This window comes from Artibeus jamaicensis, unplaced genomic scaffold (genome assembly GCF_021234435.1).
Source record: "Artibeus jamaicensis isolate MK-2021 breed Jamaican fruit bat unplaced genomic scaffold, CSHL_Jam_final scaffold_1031, whole genome shotgun sequence".
NCBI lineage: Eukaryota > Metazoa > Chordata > Mammalia > Chiroptera > Phyllostomidae > Artibeus > Artibeus jamaicensis.
This window is the reverse complement of record NW_026522026.1, coordinates 4,513,941-4,533,104: the sequence shown is the minus strand read 5'-3', so window position 1 is coordinate 4,533,104 and position 19,164 is coordinate 4,513,941. Positions and strand designations below refer to the sequence as shown.

Below are 19,164 nucleotides of genomic sequence, written 5' to 3'. Positions count from 1 at the left end.
GGAGCTTGCACAGGCAAATACGATCATTTCCTTTTATAATAATTCTAAATGCCTGTTGTTTCTGGGAATGATGATTGATCACAATTTTTCTTTAAGGTAATTATACAATGTACCTTCCCTTCCCTGGCCGGTGTGGCTTAGCTGGTTGGAGTGCCATCCTGCAAACTGAAAGCTCATTGGTTTGATTCCTGGTCAGGACACATGCCTGGGTTGTGGGTTTGGCCCCGACCAGGGACTGACTGATGTTTCTCTCTCACACGGATGTTTCTCTCCCCTCTCTCTCTCTTTCCCTTCCCAAATCATAAGCATGTACTTGGGTGAGGATTTTTAAAAAATGTATCTTAAATATATTAAAACTAATCACGATTTAAAGTATACTATTTATACTTACAGAAATAAAATCCATTCATTCTCAAGTTTGGGTATGTATTGAGACTATTTTTAGAAATATAAATATGTATTTTACCTATTAAACTTGGGTGTTATTGGAAGTACATATTCTTCCCAACTGGGGGTTTCCATCAAAATTTTTTCTCTAGTGACTTCAAAGAATTAAACTCCAATCAGTCACCCATACTGGAAACCAATGAGAGTTGAAATTGAATACAACTTACTTATCCAGAACCATGACTGAGCTATTTCAGATACTTTCTGTCAGGTACCAAAATGGTCTCTCATTTTAGTGATATCTGATAGTAACCTAAAAGTTATTATAAACTTCTCTTTCTTCTTAAACAAAGAACTGAATTTTATAAGCTTTCCTAGATTTAAACCTAAGTCCTTGCCAATATCATATATAGGGATATTTTAAGCGTTAAATGAAGTGATGAATATAAAAGTTTCTGAATAATACCTGGTACCTACAAATACTCAAATACTAACGAATTTTATTTTTACCAAGATTCTTATGACTTTTTTATATCATTCTTCTATTAGGTTGTGGCTGTCATGTCCATCATTTATGTTTCTGACAGGTTATTTAAATTTTGAAGATTCTGATTTGTTACTAAGAAATATGACAATGAAGCAAGGTAGTAATATGGCTACAACCATTGGGTTTGAAAAATTACTTGGGTTTGAAATCAAGATTGAATTACATAAAGTTGGCAAATTCTGTTTTGCTATGTGAAAGCCTTATTACCTCCTGATAATATTCCTGATGGCTGAAACTTCTGAGTAAGTGATCTCTCTATAATAAAGTGCTATGCTGCTACTTTTTACAGACAATTGAAGCCAAATGTAAGAAAAACATATTATACATATTCCAAACATTACAGAGACTTAGTGTTTAGGCCAAACATAGATCTATATTTTTCAGTTGGTATTTAATGAAAAAAAATTTTGCAGCACACAAGTATGTTTAACTTACATTCAGAAATTGTAGATCTCAAGACCATTATTTCATTCATTCCTTAGTTGAAAAACCAGCTCAGTGTAGTACAATTGCGCCTGTTTTTCCATTCTCTCTTCCTTTTAGTGATTAGAACCGTACGTGTTTTAGCTGGCACACAGCTGTCCCCTACACTACCTTCCAAACTTTCCTTACACATAGCCAGTGACTTCCAGGTCATGTTCTTAGAAGGAAGCTAATTGTTCTTCATTCCTCTTCCTCATTCCCTCAGCCTGGAGCCTGAATCTGGTTCAATGAGGCATCTTTAACAATTCATGTAAGGGCAGCATCCTAGGGATGGCAGAACAACATAAAGAGCAGCACCTAGGTGCCTGGACTCCCCTGAAAGCAGAACTACCCTACCCTAGGGATAGCCTTCTAATTGGCCATTTAGTGGAGAAAGCCTGACTTTTGCCTTGGTTAGACCTCTGTTTTCTGGCCTCAGTTCCAGCAGCTAACCCAGTATCGAAACTAATAAACTAATTTTACAGAAGATGAAATTAGGCTCAGAAATAAGCAATGAGGGAGACACGACGGGTGGAGGGTGGCGAAGGGGGGAAATGGGACAATTGTAGTAGCATAAATAACAACAAAACATTTTTTTAAAAAAGAAATAAGCAATGAACCAAAAAACGTACTGCCTATTTGGTGGCACAATTCAGGTTCTAACTGGTCTTCAGATCTATCACTCCAAGGCCCACATTTTTTCTACCATCCTACACTGCTTCCCATGCAAAGCAATGCTGGTCTGAGTACCTGCTGCAAACTACACAGGGACTGCAAGATATTTTTGGTAAGTAGGGGAACATGGTAATGCAGTATTTAAAATAATTTTTAAGCCAACATTTCAAAACCTAAAGATTTCATATAAAGATTTCCACCTTTTGTTGAAAAAAAAAAAAAAAAGCAGCCTGATAAGTAATAGCTCACACTGTATTTCATACAGTTTAAGGAGCCATCAATTATAAGATCCACCATTTTTTTTAAAGATTTTATTTTTTTATCTTTAGAGGGGAAGGGAAAAGAGAGGGAGAGAAATATCAATGTATGATTGCCTCTCGTGCGTCCCCTGTTGGGAACTGGCCTGTAACCCAGGCATGTGCCCTAACTGGGAATCGAACCATGGTTGTTTGGTTTGCAGGCCCACGTGCAATCCACTGAGCTACACCAGCCAGGGCAAATCCACCATTTTTAATGTATTACCAAAAACAAAGAAATAGCACCAATTATAATGACAAGATATAACCTGACTTTAGAGATCTTTAAATGCAAATGTGCATCTAAGAATCATTAAAATCTGGAATATACAGCACTTATTATGTGCCAGCTATGTTCTGAAGTTTGTTATATTTTTAATTATATTAATCTTCAAAAGAACCCTATTTGATAGACACTATTTTACTATCTGCATTTTAGATCTGAGAAACAGTCACAGTGGGTGACTTGTCCAAGTTCACAAAACTAGTCAATGGTGAGATGGCATTCAAAGCCAAGCAGCTTGAGTGCTTAATCACGTGGTTAAATTTTATCTCTGGGCCTACATTCCTGGAGGCAACAACTGGCTGGCTTTGAGCACTAGCTACACTCTCAAGTCAGGATAAGCAGGCTCTAGTTTCACCCCAGACCTCTGCTCTCTTCTCTAATCCAACCTACTTCACTGAACAATGATGTTACCCAAATGGCAGTGTTAAAATTTGAGTCTGTGACTCTTGCACTAAGCAACAGAATATTATGTATGAACAAAAAGCAGGTTTAAAGAGAAAAAGGTATTTTTGAGTAAAATTTAATCCAGAGTTAGTTTTATTTAGAGGGACCAGAAAAAGATAACAAGGTAAACTCAAGAGACAGCAGTTCTTCAACTAGCCCTGGCTGGGTCGCTCAGTTGGAGTGTTGTCCTGTACCAAAAGGTTGTGGGTTCAACCCCTGGCCATGGTACATACCTAGGTTGTGGGTTCTATCCCCAGCTACAGCGCATGTGGGAGGCAACAGATCGATGTTTCTCTCTCACCTCAATGTTTTTCTCTCCCCCCACCCAACTTTCTCTCTCTAAAATCAATAAACATATACTCAGGTGAAGATTAAAAAAGAAAAAAAAGATAGCTCTTCAACAAACTCCTATTATACTAACTAGGTATAAAGTACTGTGAGAGATAAAGACGATGAATTAGCCATAAAACCTTTATAAAGATGCTTTTAGTCTATTAGAAGACAGTTAGTATAATGAACAAAAAGAACAAAAAATCTGGTATTTTAAATAATTTCTAATAAAGTAGCTTCATGTTTTAACATGCAAAGTTCTCTAACACAGATCAATCAACGAAAAAGATAAGCTACAGAAAACCGTAAACACTATATCATTTATGAAAAAAGAAATAAACATCCTCATACAAATATGTAATTCTATACTGTACAAATATGAAAAATGTATGATTATGCATAAAGGTCTGAAAAGATCTATACCCAACCGAAAATAGTGGTTATTTTTTTTTAAAGGAACTGAAATTGGAGATGGTAGTCAAAGGGACTTAAACTTTACTAGTATTACTTGCTGCTTTGTATAATTTTAAAAAATGAAGTCTTATTAATCAAATAATGGGCATAACATTATATGCAGGTGATTATGTATCAAAATTCTTCTTTGTTTTCAGTAATACCCACACAAGATTCATAATTCCACTTATCAAGAAAAACATGAGAAGGGCAAATAACCCCACTAACAACTGGTAAATTGTAATTCATAATCAAAATTACAACCTCATTAATGTTTATTCGATCTGCTACCCAATGGTGCCACTTATTATTTTAGTAAGTGATACATGGCTGGGGGGGTGGGGGGTATTAGGGGACCAAATAGTAATGGGGAAAAAATACAATCAAGATTCAATTTGTCCTTACAGGCAAGAAGGGGCTGGAAAGAGGTATTCCAAGTCATGAAATCCAAAGACCTACAACCAAGATTGCTCTATCCAGCAAAACTTTCATTTAGAATGGAAGGACAGATAAAGTGCTTCTCAGATAAGGTCAAATTCAAGGAGTTCATCATCACCAAGCCCTTATTATATGAGACGTTAAAGGGACTTATCTAAGAAAAAGAAGTTAAAAAAACATGAACAGTGAAAGGACAACAAACTCACAGTTATTAACAACCACACCTAAAACAAAAGCAAACTAAAAGGACAGCTAGATCAGGAGTGGAAACATAGAAATGAAGATCTCAAGGAGGGTTAGCAACAGGGGAGTGGGAGGAGGAGACGGGGGGAGAAGGTACAGAAAATAAGTAGCATAGACAGTAGATAGAAAATAGATGGGGGGGGGCAAGAATAGTATGGGAAATACAGAATCTAAAGAACTTGAGACACATGGTCATAAACTAAAGGGGGGGTAATGGTGGGGATGGGGGGGTAGGGTGGAGGGGAATGAAGGGGGGGAATAGAACAACTGTAACAGCATAATCAGTAAAAAATAAATTTTAAAAAAAGATTCAATTTGTTAAAAAAGTGACACACAGAGGAGACTAAAAGAGAAGCAAAGGGAGTAAGAAAGACTAGGAAAGCGAAAAGTGAGATGAAGCATGTGAAAGTGAAAAACCACTGAAAAGTAGAAAGGAAAAAAGAGAAGGTGCTGTAAAACTAAAATGCTGAAGGAATATTTAAAATTTAACAGACACTCCTTGATTGGTGAGGCTCAGTTGATGGGGCATCGTCTGGCAAAGTGAAAGGTTGCTGGTTTGATTTCCAGTCAGGCCACATGGTTGGATAACTCGTTTTGACCTTGTTCAGGCACTTATGATGCTTCTCTCTCACATCAATGTTTCTCTGTCGCTCTCTCTTCCACCCTTCCCAAACTACTCTAAAAATAAGTAAAATCTTTAAGAAAAATTTAACAGGTACTGACATATAGAAATCATTATTCTCTGACATTTATTGCATGAGAGTCAAGAGATAAAATACATACCAGTTATGACACTGGTATAAAATATACTTGATAAAACCAAAACTATGTCTAAATTTAAATGGACACTCAATTTTTATTAAAAGAAAGTACAGCTGTCTATATTGGCTTTTTAAGCCAGCTGATCAAAGTTTGATCCAAAAAGAGATGCCCCAACAGCATGTTAACTCTCCATACTTTTGTGTACTTTAGCCAACTTTTCATGCCTTGGGATACAACTTGCCAAGGGAAAACTTCCCTATGATTTACCATCAAATGTAGTTAACACCTGTCTTGGGATTTTCAAAATACTAGCTTTCAAAAAGGCATTAGTTGGAAGGTAGATGGAAAATTAAGCCTAAGCCTGTGTAAGCATTCAAAAAATGATGAGGACTTTTATTATAATTAGTAAAAATAATTTGCACCCAGCAAAGTATGTGAAGAGTTAGGAGGCTTTAATCATCAGGAATCAGTGCCTTTTTCTACCTAATTTAAATAAGAGAAATAAAATTTAAAACTTTTTGACTCTAAACTGTGAACGGTTTGATGAGGATGAAAATGGTTTTGGAATCTGATATAAAAGGCATGTTGTTCCATTCACTATGGCAAGATCAAAGTGGTCCAGTCTCAGTTCTGCAATACTGTGGCAAGTTGTTTTGGTGCTCTGGGCCTCAGTCTCCTAACTTGCAAACTCAGGGAGGTTCAACTTGCAAGGGCTGTAAAGGATCTTCCAGCTTTAAAATCCTATACTCAATTTTACGCCACCTTCCAACTGTAACAAAAAAAGAGTATTCTTCCCCAAAAAACATATAATAAAAAGTATGCTTTACTGAGCACACACTAAGTGTCACCTCTATTTCTTATTTCACTTAATCCTCGTTATACCAATAAGAGCAGGCATTTTCCTTCTTTTTACTTATAGGGTATTGGCCATCTTTTACCTGTCCAATCCAGTTAGGGGTGGAAGACAAGAATTCAAATCAAGGTCTAACTCCAAAGGAAGTTGTAGTAAACCACATTTTAAAAGTCAGTGCCCCAAACAAAAGCAAATACCACAGATAAAGAAAAAAGACAAGCTGAAGAGGTGGGTGGTGACTGTGACTATGGTAATAAGGGGAGGCATGATCTTCTAACAAGGGCAGCTCAGTTGCCTTGTAGCCATGTGGGAACTAACAAGAGAAGCCAAATATCAGTTGCACATTTCCCATTAGTGTGGGAAATCTCCTGATTTTCAAATGAAGGAAAAAAGATTCACCGTCTTTAAACTTCTGCTTTAAACAGTTCTAACCCAGATCTGTGAGGTTACTTTTAATATTACATAAATTTACAAAATTCCCAGATGACTTTTAAACTATGGGCACCAGCAATAAAGCCTAGGCTGTGAATAAAGCAAACCTTGGTTGAACCCTGGTTCTATTACTAGCAGTGTGACCTTGGCCAAGTTACTTCACCTCTCTCAACCTCAATTTTTCATTTGTAAAGTGAGGTTTCTATCATCTATCTGACAGGGTGGTTAGGGATTAAAGGAGAACGTGTATTTAAGAATTCATCACAGTTCCTAGCACAAGGTCAGAGCTTGGCAATTAAAGTTATTATTACCCTTCAGGATCCCAGGAATACAGAACATGGTATTTATGTTCAGAGACATTCCAGTTATGTGTATGAATACTACCCAAAGTTTGCCTTTATAATGTCATACTTTGTCACTTTTCTGTAGACCTAACATAAAATGTTTATTTTTGAAAAGTCATATACACTAACTTGTAATAGACACTAACCAAAAGTCACAAAATTTATCATAAACCCAAAATTGAACCATGTATCAGACTGTTTTCAGTGGTTAAGAATTTTTCTAACGTGATGCCGAAAATCCTGTTACCACGAATTCAGACTCTAAATGGGGTGAGTGGAAGGGAAAGAGAGGGATGTGTCCTGCAAAGTAGTCTAAGAGCTAAAGATCCCTGCAACGTCAAAGTAGTTTCCAAATGTCATATATTTGCGTATGCCCGTAAAACGGGGATCCGAACTGATAACACCTGACAGAAGACCGTCCTCCAGTTGATGGGACAGGAGCAGGTGGCTCTGTGCCCTAAACTATCTTTTTATTCTTAGCCACACGCTCTCCTTAACAGCTGGGTTTTAAACCCAGTCTTCCCCAATGCCCCATTCCAGACCGCGAGAGAGGGAGAACTTCGGGCTCTTCTCCGCCAGTGGACACTCGCAAAAGAGAAGGGAGAGGCCCGTGCCTTCTAGGGGCGTGGGAGATTGGTCAGGCCACCTCTGCCCCGTATCAACCCCTTCCCGGGCGGTACCATCCCCAGACTACCCTCTTCGCGAGGCCTGCGGAACTTGGGGACGCGGATGCAGTCAGCAGGGCCGAGCCGCCGTGGTGGGGACTGTGCTGGGGGCGTAAGGAAATAACTCGAGGGTCTCAGGAGAAACAGGCAGGCAAAGGGACAGGTAGCATGTGGCCCCACGGTGGGGTGCCGGAGTCCTCCGTCCCCCTTTCTGCCCCGACCCTTCCCAAGTCCCGGACCGGCCGCTCCTCTCACCGTCTCGGCTTCTGTGTGCTGTGGTCCGGCACTCTGACCCCCCATTACCCCGCGGAGGAAATTCATCTTGTTGTTGAGCGACCGGCTCTACCAGCCCCTTCGGGAAAGAAAGAATAACTTCCCCTGCCCTCCGCAGGGACTGACCCTAGATCTTGCACTTCACACTCGGCGGCCGCCGTCACCACCTCCTACTCGGCGGCCGCTCCAGCCCCCTAAGCCCGGAAACACTAGCAGTCGAGATGCGCAGGCGCGAATACGTGGCATTTACGTGGCGGCTCGGAGGGCGAAGGTAAAGGGAGAGAGCAGTAGAGAAGAAGGTTCGCTCAAGCCCCGCCCACTGCTCAGGCACCGCCTCCTTCCGCAGGGACACGCCTCCTACACCCTTCCCTCGCAGACAGCTCTGGCTGACCCTAGTCACCCACGTGGTCGAAGCCCAGCCCTGCAGGCTAGAAACGATCCGGGTAGAGTGTGTGTTTTGGCTCGCCGGCTGTTAGGTTGTCGCCGAGCAGGACATACTGCAACCTGTCAAATCTCGGGTCGTATTTCGTTGAGTCGAAAGTGAAATTTTCCTTCGGCCGACGTGACAGGTAAGGAATCTCGGACGCTGGGAGGGTTCATTTGGTTTTGTGGTTAGCACTACGAGCTGTGGCCTTCGGATCCCCCTAAATTGTATTTCTTTACGGGGCTTTGTTTGGTGATAAAAAGGATGCTAGAGCCCCCACATTCCACTGCCACAGGAGGGCGCACTTCTCAGATCTTGCTCTACAATCCCGCTGAAAGGAATTTCTAGATCTTAACACCAAGGTACACTGCTATTGCCAACTGGTGTGAGGAGACCAATCGAACTCTGCATTTAGCTTACTACAGAAAATACATTGATCTGCGGTGTCAGCTTGACAACAAATAGCATAATGTTTTGTTATCAACTCGCAACCTCTGCATTTCAGTGGTTTTTTTATTGCTGAAAAATGTATTTTCAAATTGTATAACTTGTTCTTCTCAAAATGAGATTGCCAATTATGTATGTTTCTGGAGTAGTCTTGTAGATTTCTTGAGCATAAAAAGCACAGGGTCTAGTTAGCCAACTGATTCATGTGCCTCTTCACTAGGATGCCTCACAGGTTTCAGATTCCCCAGATTCCCCTAAAGAAAAAAATCAATATGATTCCTGTGCCCTACCACGATCAATAGTACCACACTAGCCAAATAGTTGCCTAAGCTAGAAGGAAAAACCTGGGAAGACAAACTCTGGATTTCACCCCTACTGTCTAGTTCTGTTGTGTCTATAGAATACAGTATTCCTGCAATAGGTCGAATCTTCTCTGCCTCTGAAATAGTTTATGTTGTCATCATTTTTCACCAAGATTATGGCAATAGCTTCCTAACTAGTTTGTCATTATTAAAGCCCTGACTTCCCTAGCAGTGACAAAACATCTGTCCATAACAGTCCTCATATATAAAATCCTCCAGTGGTTGCCCATTCTCTTCATAATAAAATCCAAACTCCTTAGTTTGGTATACAGGCCTGTTATGTTCTGGCTCCTGCTTATCCTTACAGCTCCTGCCTTCCTCACATATTCTGGTATATGCCCTTCCCCTTTCTCCTCTTCATCAGGGAAACTCCTGCTGAAGCCTTCACTCTGTCATCTTTGAAAGCTTTCCCTGAATTCTGTATATTGCACTTTGTAATTGTTAATATGTGGTAAACTCAATAAATGCTTATGTTAAGGGCAGGATTATATTTATTATTGTTATCTGTGGTTTAGCACGATCTCATAAGAGGTGGTATTGATGGATAAATGAAGAAAATATTAAAGGATATATAAACATTATGCTGAGGAGGAGGGTCCTTTGTTCATCTGTAGGATAGAATTGTAGATAACATATCACAAAGGCAATGGTAAAAGTTCCTTTTATAGTGTCAAGGTGTTAAGCCTGGATGACTTGGGTAATGGTGGGGGTCATACTGCCAAAAATACTGTGCACTAAACATTGTCCACTGCTTTAAAACTAGACACCTGACATTTTGCATCAGACATTTTCCATGGGGGCATTTTGTTGCATCCTAAAAAAAGTAACCAACCGATGCTCAGCTTTTTTAATGTGTGCAAACAACTTAACCCAGTCCCTGAGCCACATCCCTCCCTGAGCCTCTCCTCGCCTCTTCCCCATGCCCTATTCTACCCCATTATCAGGGATAAAGCTCTAAGATGGAGTGGAGCTCATTGGATGTCTACTACATGTATTATTTGGTAATAAAAAGCAGTGCTTTTACATTTTAGCAAAATTGTTTAGGGCACTGAACTTTTCAAAATGTCCTGCTTTTGTTTTAAGTTTTGGTGAGTATAGTAGGTCACAATGAGTTTTCCCTTCATTTGACCTCTTTTCTTCCTTAACAGTATCACTGGGCAGGAGGGATGGACATTTGGATGCAGAGGAGATGAGGGTGGAGCCCCCAGACTCCTTCCTGACCTCTCAGTCTTGCCTATGTCTGGGAAAGGCTGGAGCTGCCCGCTACTTCTAGGCTCAAGAGGAGAAAGAGACTGTACAGTGGCTAATTTGTCCCTCATCTGGGGTCTGAAAGGGGAGCAGAGTCATCATCATGTGGAGCAGCCACGAAATAGACTCCTTATTTAAGAGAAAGGGACATGTGAATTCACTTCCACTGATTTTATAGAGAAAAGTCAGGGCCTGTGTCCTGTTTCTGTTTGTATTCTTTAATCATCTAGTGTAATTCCTTTATTATGATAGTTGCTTAAGAACCATTTCTTAAATCAAGGAGAAAAAAACATGAAAAAATTGTTACTGTCTGACTTACACCATTATCCTTCTGACTTTCATAAATCTAAACACTTAGGATAAGAATGGCATGAGTCATTAAAATACACATAATCCAAAATTTTAACTTTGGTAAATAAAAAGGATTTTTCTTTTACTAAAGCAAACCTGACAACAGAGCAACTAACGAAAGTCATTGGTTTTAAATTCATTTTTTTAAAGATTTTATTCATTTATTTTTAGAGGGGAAGGGGAGGAGAGAGGGAGAAAAATATCAATGTGTGGTTGCCTCTCATGTGTCCCCCACTGGGAACTGGCCTGCAACCCAGGCATGTGCCCTGCTGGGAATCGAACCGCAATCATCTGCTTCGCAGGCCCATGCTCAATCCACTGAGCTACACCAGCCAGGGCTAAATTCATTTTTAAAATTGTTTCCTTACTATCCCGCAGTTCAGTGGCCCATTTTCCCCATCCTTTCTTATTTTTTAGTAACATACTCAACAGTAACAATGGCAAGATTTCATTTTTTATGGCTAAATCATATTCCATTATATATATGCATCGCTTCTTTATCCATTCATCTATTGATGGACACTTAGGTTGCTCCTGTACCTTAGCTGTTGTAAATAATGCTGCGATGAACATACGGATGCATAGTCATGTGTCTTTTCAAAATAGTGTTTTGTATTTCTTCAGATCAATACCCAGAAGTGGAATTCCTTGGTCCTTCTTTGTCTCTTTTTATAGCTTTTTTTTTTAAGTAAAAGACTTTTTATTCCACGTTCATCTGTGTAATTTCTCCCAAAACCTAGTAGGCTTATTAGCTCTGATTGCAATTAGTTCCATGTGCTAGTAGCGATACTCAAAGTTTATCTTACATGTAATTTTCAACCTGATGTGTTTTGTTTATAGCTTTTGTTTTAAAGTCTGTTTTGTCTGGTGTAAGTATTTGATACACAGACTTTTTTTTCTTCATTTCATTTTCAGGAAATACCCTTTTTCATCCCTTTACTTTCACTATGTCTGTGTCTTTCCATCTGAAGTGAGTCTCTTACAAATACCCACATACAGGTTTTTAAAGACTAGTTACTAGGAAATCGGTGTCTAAAACTATTGTTGATACAGTTATGCATTGCTATCCATTAAGCTATTAAGCATAGCAAGATTGTTTGTGATGGCTGTTACAAACATTTTGCAAAACCAACTAATGAAGAGTCTGATTAATTAATAATTGAAGACTTTTTTTGGCCCTGGCTGGTATGGTTAAGCGAACAACACATTGCAAAATAAGTCAATAATGATGAAGCAGCAATTGAAATTCATAGCCAATCCATAATAATAACATTGAACACATATTTGTGCTTCATGTGTACTAGTCTCTATTTATTCAAAGTACTCTACATAAAATAATTTACTTAATCCTCACAGCCTTATGAGATAGGTAGTGTTATCAATTCCATTATGCAGGTGGCGAAAAAGGCACTCAGAGTAACCTGGCCAGTGTCATACAGTCAGGAAGTAGCAGAGCTGGGTCATAAATTGGCAGTTTGACCCCAAGTCTTGATTCTCTTGTACTTTTTTGTCTAGCCTCTCTAGCCCTTTGGAGGTCACAGCTGATCTGAGGTACAAACAAACTCTTTTCTTAAATATCGCTACATATACTGAGTGCGTAGGTTCAAGGTCATGACTAGCTGCACCTTTGTACATGACTAACGTTAAGCCATAACGTTTAAGCCGTGATTTTGGTTACAACACCTGACATAATAGGAGTAAGGAGTTGGCACTGTGAACCAAATGACAGGCACAAACAATGTGGCCAGGAACATCAGAAGATGGCCTGTGTTTATATTCTACACCATTTTGAATATTGCAGGAGTAAATGCTCAGACTATTTATATGCTGAATAGCAATGTGAAATAAGGCACAGAATATTTATTAGAAACCTCGTAACGCAGTTCGTGTCAGAACAAATAAAAAGGTGTTTGGAAATCTCTACAGATGTGTATAAGCCTTTACACCTGATACTTCACCAATTTCAAACACAAATTGAAGGAAATTTTAATGACATAATACAGCTCCCTCGACAAGCAGAAAAAGAAAAGGATGTGTTAGGTACTATGCATCCAGAATGAGTCACTTATCAAAATATTTTTGCAAGTGTTGTAAAAAGTATTTATGCCTTGAGCATAGCAAGATTGTGATGACTGTTACAAACGTTTTGCAAAACCAACCATTGAAGAGTGTGATTAATTAATAATTAAAGACTTTTTTTGGCCCTGGCTGGTGTGGCTGTGAACCAAAGGGTCACTAGTTCAATTCCCAGTCAGGGCACATGCCTGGGTCTGGACCAGGTTCTCAGTGGGGGGCATGTGAGAGGCAACCACACATTGATGCTTCTCTCCCTCTCTTTCTCCCTCCCTTCTCCTCTCTCTAAAAAGAAATAAAATCTTTTTTTACAAAAAGAGAGTTTTTGGTTGAGTTCTTTTAGCAATATCCATGTTCCATTATTTGAAAAGAAAAATCTTTATTCTTCTTTTTAAAAATATTTTATTTTTATTTATTTTTAGAGAGGAAGGGAGTAAGAATGAGACAAGGAAAGAAACATCAGTGTGTGGTTGCCTCTCACATGCCCCCTACTGGGAACCTGGTCTGCAACCCAGGCATGTGCCCTGACTGGGAATCGAACTGGTGACCCTTTGCTTCACAGGCTGGTGCTCAATCCACTGAGCCACACCAGACAGGGCATATTCTTTATGTTTTTATATTTCTTTGTTTAATAATTTCTAGGCTGTAAGTGAAAATGAATAAAAATTATGTATTATATAAATATAATAAATGCATATTTTCAGGGCTTTCCATTTTTTTCCTGCATTTCAACACAGTAATGAATATTATGTCTTGGATACACATGACCTATGTTGTAATTTTTTTGACCACTATCTCTGCAGGTCTAGACTAAAGGGCTGGATCTTGCAAAAGTGGTCTACAAGTCCTTCCATAATCTGGCCCCTCTGTTGTCTCTCTGACCTCATCTCCTGCTATGTTCTCTCCACTCCAGCTACACTGGTTTACTTGCGTTTCTGAAAGTTGCTCTTGCCTCTGGCCTTTGCACTTGTTCTTTCCTGTATTTTGGATGCTTGCTACTCCACGCACACAGAGGACTGGCTCACTCCTTCGCCCTGTTTAAGTCAGCTCCGATGTTACTTAGGTCTTTCCTGACTGTCCTAAGTTGCAATCTCCCTATGCTTCTCCCTCTGCTCTGGTTATTCTTCTCTGAAGCACTGACCAGTCTGAAACATTATTTTTCCATATGTGTTATTTTCCCATATTTCATCAGATCTAAGACAACATCAAGTGTATCCCGGAAAGAAAAACCCGGCCAGGTTGTAAGAAGCCATCTTTCCACAGATGTATCTAAATTTCAGGTTTTACTCATAGACCAGAGGGAAGAGGGGTGGTAAAGGGGACCAAATGTATGGTGACGGAAGAGGATTTGACTTTAGGTGGTGAGCACACAATACAATGTGCAGATCATGTATCATAGAAATGTACACTTGAAACCTATACAATTTTACTAACCAATGTCACCCCAATAAATTTAATTAATAAACGATAAATACATTTCAAGTTTTATAAAATGTGAAAAAATGTTCATTGTTAGATTAATGGGATATAGTGTATGTTTTACTTCTTTCTTGTTTATTGTCTCTTTCTCCACCACTACCAGAATGTAAACCCACAGGGGCAGAGATTTTAGTCCTTTTGTAAGTTGCTTTATTTTCAGGGCTTGGCACACAGAGTATGGGACACAAAGTAAGCACTTGGTAACTTTAGTGGATGAATGAATTCCCCAAAGGAGGAGATTCTCACTTTTGACTGTGCACACGGGAACAGAAATTCTGCAGCGTTGCTGAGCATCGCCTGGCAGCCAGGCTTCCCAAATTGAGGTTGAGGTAGGCTCCTCAGAAAATGTTATTACCTACTTTTAGTTTATGAATATTTTGTTGGTCTTCACTGATCAACTTAGTAATTAATATTTGTTCATATGTAAAGATAAATGACTGTGCAAGAAAGTACTTACATTTTTAGGATCAGATTACCACCCATCGGGAGAGCCATCTCAATCTTCCAGGGGGCAACTCACCTTGGTTTGAAAGTCACTACACTTACGCAGTGGTTCTTTTCTCTTCCTCCTCCTTATATATTTATTTTTAGAGAGAGAAGAAAGGAGAGAGAAAGAGAGGAAGAGAAACATCAATGTGTGGTTGCCTCATGTGTGCCCCCCACTGAAGACCTGGTACAATCCAGGCATGTGCCCCAACTGGGAATTGAACCAGTGACCCTTTGGTTCACAGGCCAATACTCAATCCACTGAGCCACACCAGACAGGGCCTCCTCTTTCTTTTTAAGACAGCTTAAAATAAAAAGTACAAAAAGGTATATAGTGAAGAGTCTCCCTTCTATTCCTTGGCACCGAGGCAATTAATGTAAACAATTCTTGTTTATTTTCCAGACATACATAGATGCATATATAATCTCTCTTGGAAAAAAAAACAAATGTAGCACATTGCACACACAGTTCTACACCTTACTTTTTAAAAAGATTTTATTTATTTATTTTTAGAGAGAGGAGAAGGGAGGGAGAAAGAGAAGAAGAGAACATCAGTAAGTGGTTGCCTCTTGTGTGCCCCCTTTCAGGGACCTGACCTACAACCGAGGCATGTGCCCTGACTGGGAATCAAACCCGTGACCCTTTGGTTTACAGGCCTGTGCTCAATCCACTGAGCTACACTAGCAAGGTCTACATCTTACTTTTTTCTGTTTAATATATCTTGAAAATTATACCATACAAAAATTGCTATTTCTTGTTGTATTCCATGAAGTACTTCTCATTTTTTAATTGACTTTATTGGGTTGACCCTGCAATCGTACAGGTTTCAGGTGCATAATTCTACAACACATCATCTATACACTGTATTGTGTGTTCACCATCCAAGTCGAGTCTCTGTCCATCACCATTTTTTCCCATAATAGTTTTTAAAGCCCTAGATGTTCCTTGGGGGAGGAGAGCACAAGGAAGAGGGTTCTGCCTCCTCGGCCTCCATCCTGCTCTATTTGATTGATTTCATTTGCTTATGCTTCCTGCATCATTGGAAAAGTTTCAGAGGCGAAAATGTTAGCCATCTGCCTTAGGAGATATGAAATGTGACCAAGGCAAGGACTCGGAAAAGGCAAGTCACTCTCTCACGCTGTAGGCGGCTCTGCCTGTTTAGAAAGGAACAATAATAGTGCTCTCCTCACGTGGCTGTTGTTAGGATTTTATGAGATAGCTTTAATGTGCCTAGTACTTTAGTACATGAAACATAGTTAAATATACACTAAAGGTTAGAGCAGAGGCCCAGGTCATCAATTTCTTAACAACTGAGTATTTAGAAATATTACCCCATAATGATACTCAACTCAAACCTCACTGGCTCATGTCACTGAAGTCTGTTACTTCATTATGGCTTTATCTGGAACATCAAGACAATCTCCCTAGGATGTGGGCTTTCTCTGTTTTTAGACTCTGCTCTTTTTATTGGTTTCTCAGACTCCATACAAGGGCAAGATGGCTGTCAGTACATGTAGTCCTAAAATCTTCCAGGTCCAAGTTCATTAAGAAAATCTAACTTCTCTCCTTAGAGCCCCAGTAAAAGTCTCCTTACTTATTGGATCTGATTAGGTCTTTGGCCCTGTGTTGGGCCAATTCCTGTAGTCCAGTGTGTGAGATGCTCTGATTGGCTTTGATTCACATGCCCACCTCAAAGCAAGCAGTGGGAATCCTCCGCTCACCTCAAAGGACGTGGCATAAAAACAGGGGCCCTTCTTCAGAGAAAAGCTGGAATGCTGTGCCAAGAGGAAGTTTATCAGGATAGAAAAAACAACAGATGCTTGCTATATCCCCTAATGGACTTGACTGCTGGCCAGTTTTTTTGAAAAATATGTTTCTATCCATGTTGCTAGCATATTGCTAGTATCAGTTGTATTGCTCTGCAGAAGGTTCAAAAGATCACGTTGCAGTATTTAACAGAAGTACTTTTACATTGCTTCATATTTACATCTGCAAGCAAAACTGGATCTACACCCTTTTTAAGAAGGACAGTCCAGTTTTGTTTTCACTTTTAAGAAAATAGAATAAACAGCCCTGGCTAGTGTAGCTCAATGGATTGAGCACGGGCCTGTGAACCACAGGATCGAGGTTCAATTCGCAGACAGGGCACATGCCTGGGTTGTAGCCAGTTCCCAGTGGGGGACACATGAGAGGCAACCATACATTGATATTTCTCTCCCTCTCTTTCTCCTTCCCTTCCCCTCTCTCTGAAAATAAATAAATAAAATATTTTAAAAAAAGGAAAATAGAATAAACAGCCCTGGCTGGTTTGGCTCATTGGATTGAGTTCTGGCCTGTGAACCAAAGGGTTGCCAGTTCAGTTCCCAGTCAGGGCACATGCCTGGGTTGTGGGCATGTGAGGGTCATGTGAGGGGCAACCACACATAGATGTTTCTTTCCCTCTTTTTCTCTCTCCCTTCCCCTCTCTAAAAATAAAATCTTAAAAAAGCAAATAGAGTAAACAAATGCTTACTTTTGAAACACTTAAATTAGGAAACCCCATTTTCAGTTTCAAAGAACTGTTTGTAAAACTTTATGGAGGGACAGGTTTTTCAGATCCAGGCTCTGGCACTCTTGCCCCCTGTGGAGAATTTGACGGTCACCTCTCTACACCCGCTCTCTTTCTCCTTCCCCGTCAGCCAGTGGACAGGCAGCTCCTTATTAGCCAGAATGGAATTGAAACTTTACCGTCCCATTCCACAGCCAGACCACGTCATTTTAAGTTCACATCACTGGCTGATGCCAATATTCCATGGTCCAGCTTAAGATGGTTTATTATGTAGTCATTGTCACTTTCACTAGAAATCCATGGTCCGGAAACGAGGTGTAGCTGATCTATCTCATTTGCCTGAGTCTGTTGCCCAGGTAAGCATGGGTGGGGACATGGGGTGGCAGGGAACTCTGTGAGCTGTCTCTTGAGATCAAGATAGGTTGGGCCTCATGGTTGGCAGGATGGTAGCCGACCTGGACCAGATCCTTCAAAGCCAGCCCACACTTGCATGCAACACCTCGCTTCCCAAGTCGAGCTCTTTAATTGACTGTAAAGTGTCAGTGGCCTGCAATTGTGAACACACTACCCAGATGGTTGGGATGGGCTCAGTAACTTGCAGCTAGTAGGTGGAGTGTCTAGAACTGGCATAGGCAGGTGGCTTGAGGGAAAAAGAGACAGTTGAGTGTGGACATAATTCTGTGCGAGCAGCTCCAGAGCCCATGGGCAGAGGAATGGAAGATACGAAGGTCATGAGTACAGAGAGGCAAAAACGGTCTTCCGTTTGCACTAACCGTTCTCTGATGCTGCTTGCCCAGGACAAAGAGCTAGAGGAGCTGCAGCCTGCTCTCCCCACCGCCCTTTCTCTACTTCCAGTACCCGCAACTACCCATGGCCTTTCCGGGGCTGGCCCACCATCCCTGTGACCAAAGTGACCCAGACCCAAGTCCTAAAACTGTTCCCTCTCCCCCAGGTACGTGATTCGTGACTCCTAAATGGCTTAGCATCGAGTGTCTCAGTAGGTCTCGCCACAGCCTGTCTCTTTCCTGGCAGGGTGTTGCCATCTAGGTCTGGTTCTGGTGTCTGGAGCAGAGCAAAATGACTATACTGGTGTTTCGATACTAATTTCATGGTATAAGTACCAAAATCTTGGTTTTTTTAAAGCTCAGAATTCAAAAACAAATCAGTGATACTCCATATTAAACACATTTCATTTTAGCAGAAATTAGTGCCATTTCAAATTCTGCTGTGTCCTTTAACTCCAGAATAGTTGCACGTTTGATGGTTTTGATCCAGGCCAGAATCAGTGCCTTCCTGCACCTTTATCTCCTCTGCCTGGAGCTTTATAGAACCTTGGCCTCTGGGTGAGCTGCTTAGCTCTTGCCAGAGGCCAGGGCTCCCTGTTTTTTATTTTTTCCTGCCCATCTGGGAAGGATGGTCTTTTCCGTTGGCTAACTCCTGCCTTCCCCAGCAGAATGAGCCACTTAGTTCATAGAGAAGTGGCTTTCTTTTTTCCTTTTTAAAATGTGTTTATTCTTAGAGGGGAACCATGGGAGAAAGAGAGAGAGAGAGAGAAAGATCAATGTGCGAGAGAAACATCCACTGGTTGCCTCTAGCACACCCTCCACTGGGGACTTGGCCTACAACCCAGGCATGTGCCCTGACCAGAAAGTGAACCTCAACCTTTTGCTTCATGGGATGACACCCAACCAACTGAACCACACTGGTGAGGGCCATGAGAGCCTTTCTGACAGGATCTGTGCTTAGCCTGTCCCTCTTTTTTTGGAAAGTGGAAGAGTGAATAAGTGGGGAGATTGGGGCAGGTAGATGGAGTTACAGGAGCTGATAAATAAACAGGAGGTTTTAGGACTTCTAT

At 40.5% G+C, this 19,164-nt stretch overlaps 2 protein-coding genes across 6 annotated transcripts in view; one reads left to right on the top strand and one right to left on the bottom strand.

Moving 5' to 3' along the window:
• USO1 (USO1 vesicle transport factor) overlaps window positions 1-8,109 on the bottom strand; it is a 70,928-nt gene extending 62,819 nt beyond the window's left edge. For 3 of the 4 annotated variants that reach the window (XM_037150189.2, XM_053655697.1, XM_037150190.2), the window contains exon 1: window positions 7,873-8,108. In XM_037150189.2, the coding sequence (XP_037006084.2) occupies window positions 7,873-7,938 (66 nt within the window). In that variant the 5' untranslated portion in view covers window positions 7,939-8,108. Of the gene's footprint in view, window positions 1-7,872 lie in introns of all 4 variants that reach the window. The other variant, XM_053655696.1, reaches the window with a different exon arrangement.
• Window positions 8,110-8,308: 199 nt separating this feature from the next.
• G3BP2 (G3BP stress granule assembly factor 2) overlaps window positions 8,309-19,164 on the top strand; it is a 77,816-nt gene continuing 66,960 nt past the window's right edge. For both annotated transcript variants that reach the window (XM_037150192.2, XM_053655699.1), the window contains exon 1: window positions 8,309-8,459. The gene's annotated coding sequence lies outside the window, so the exon portion shown is untranslated. The remainder of the gene's footprint in view (window positions 8,460-19,164) is intronic.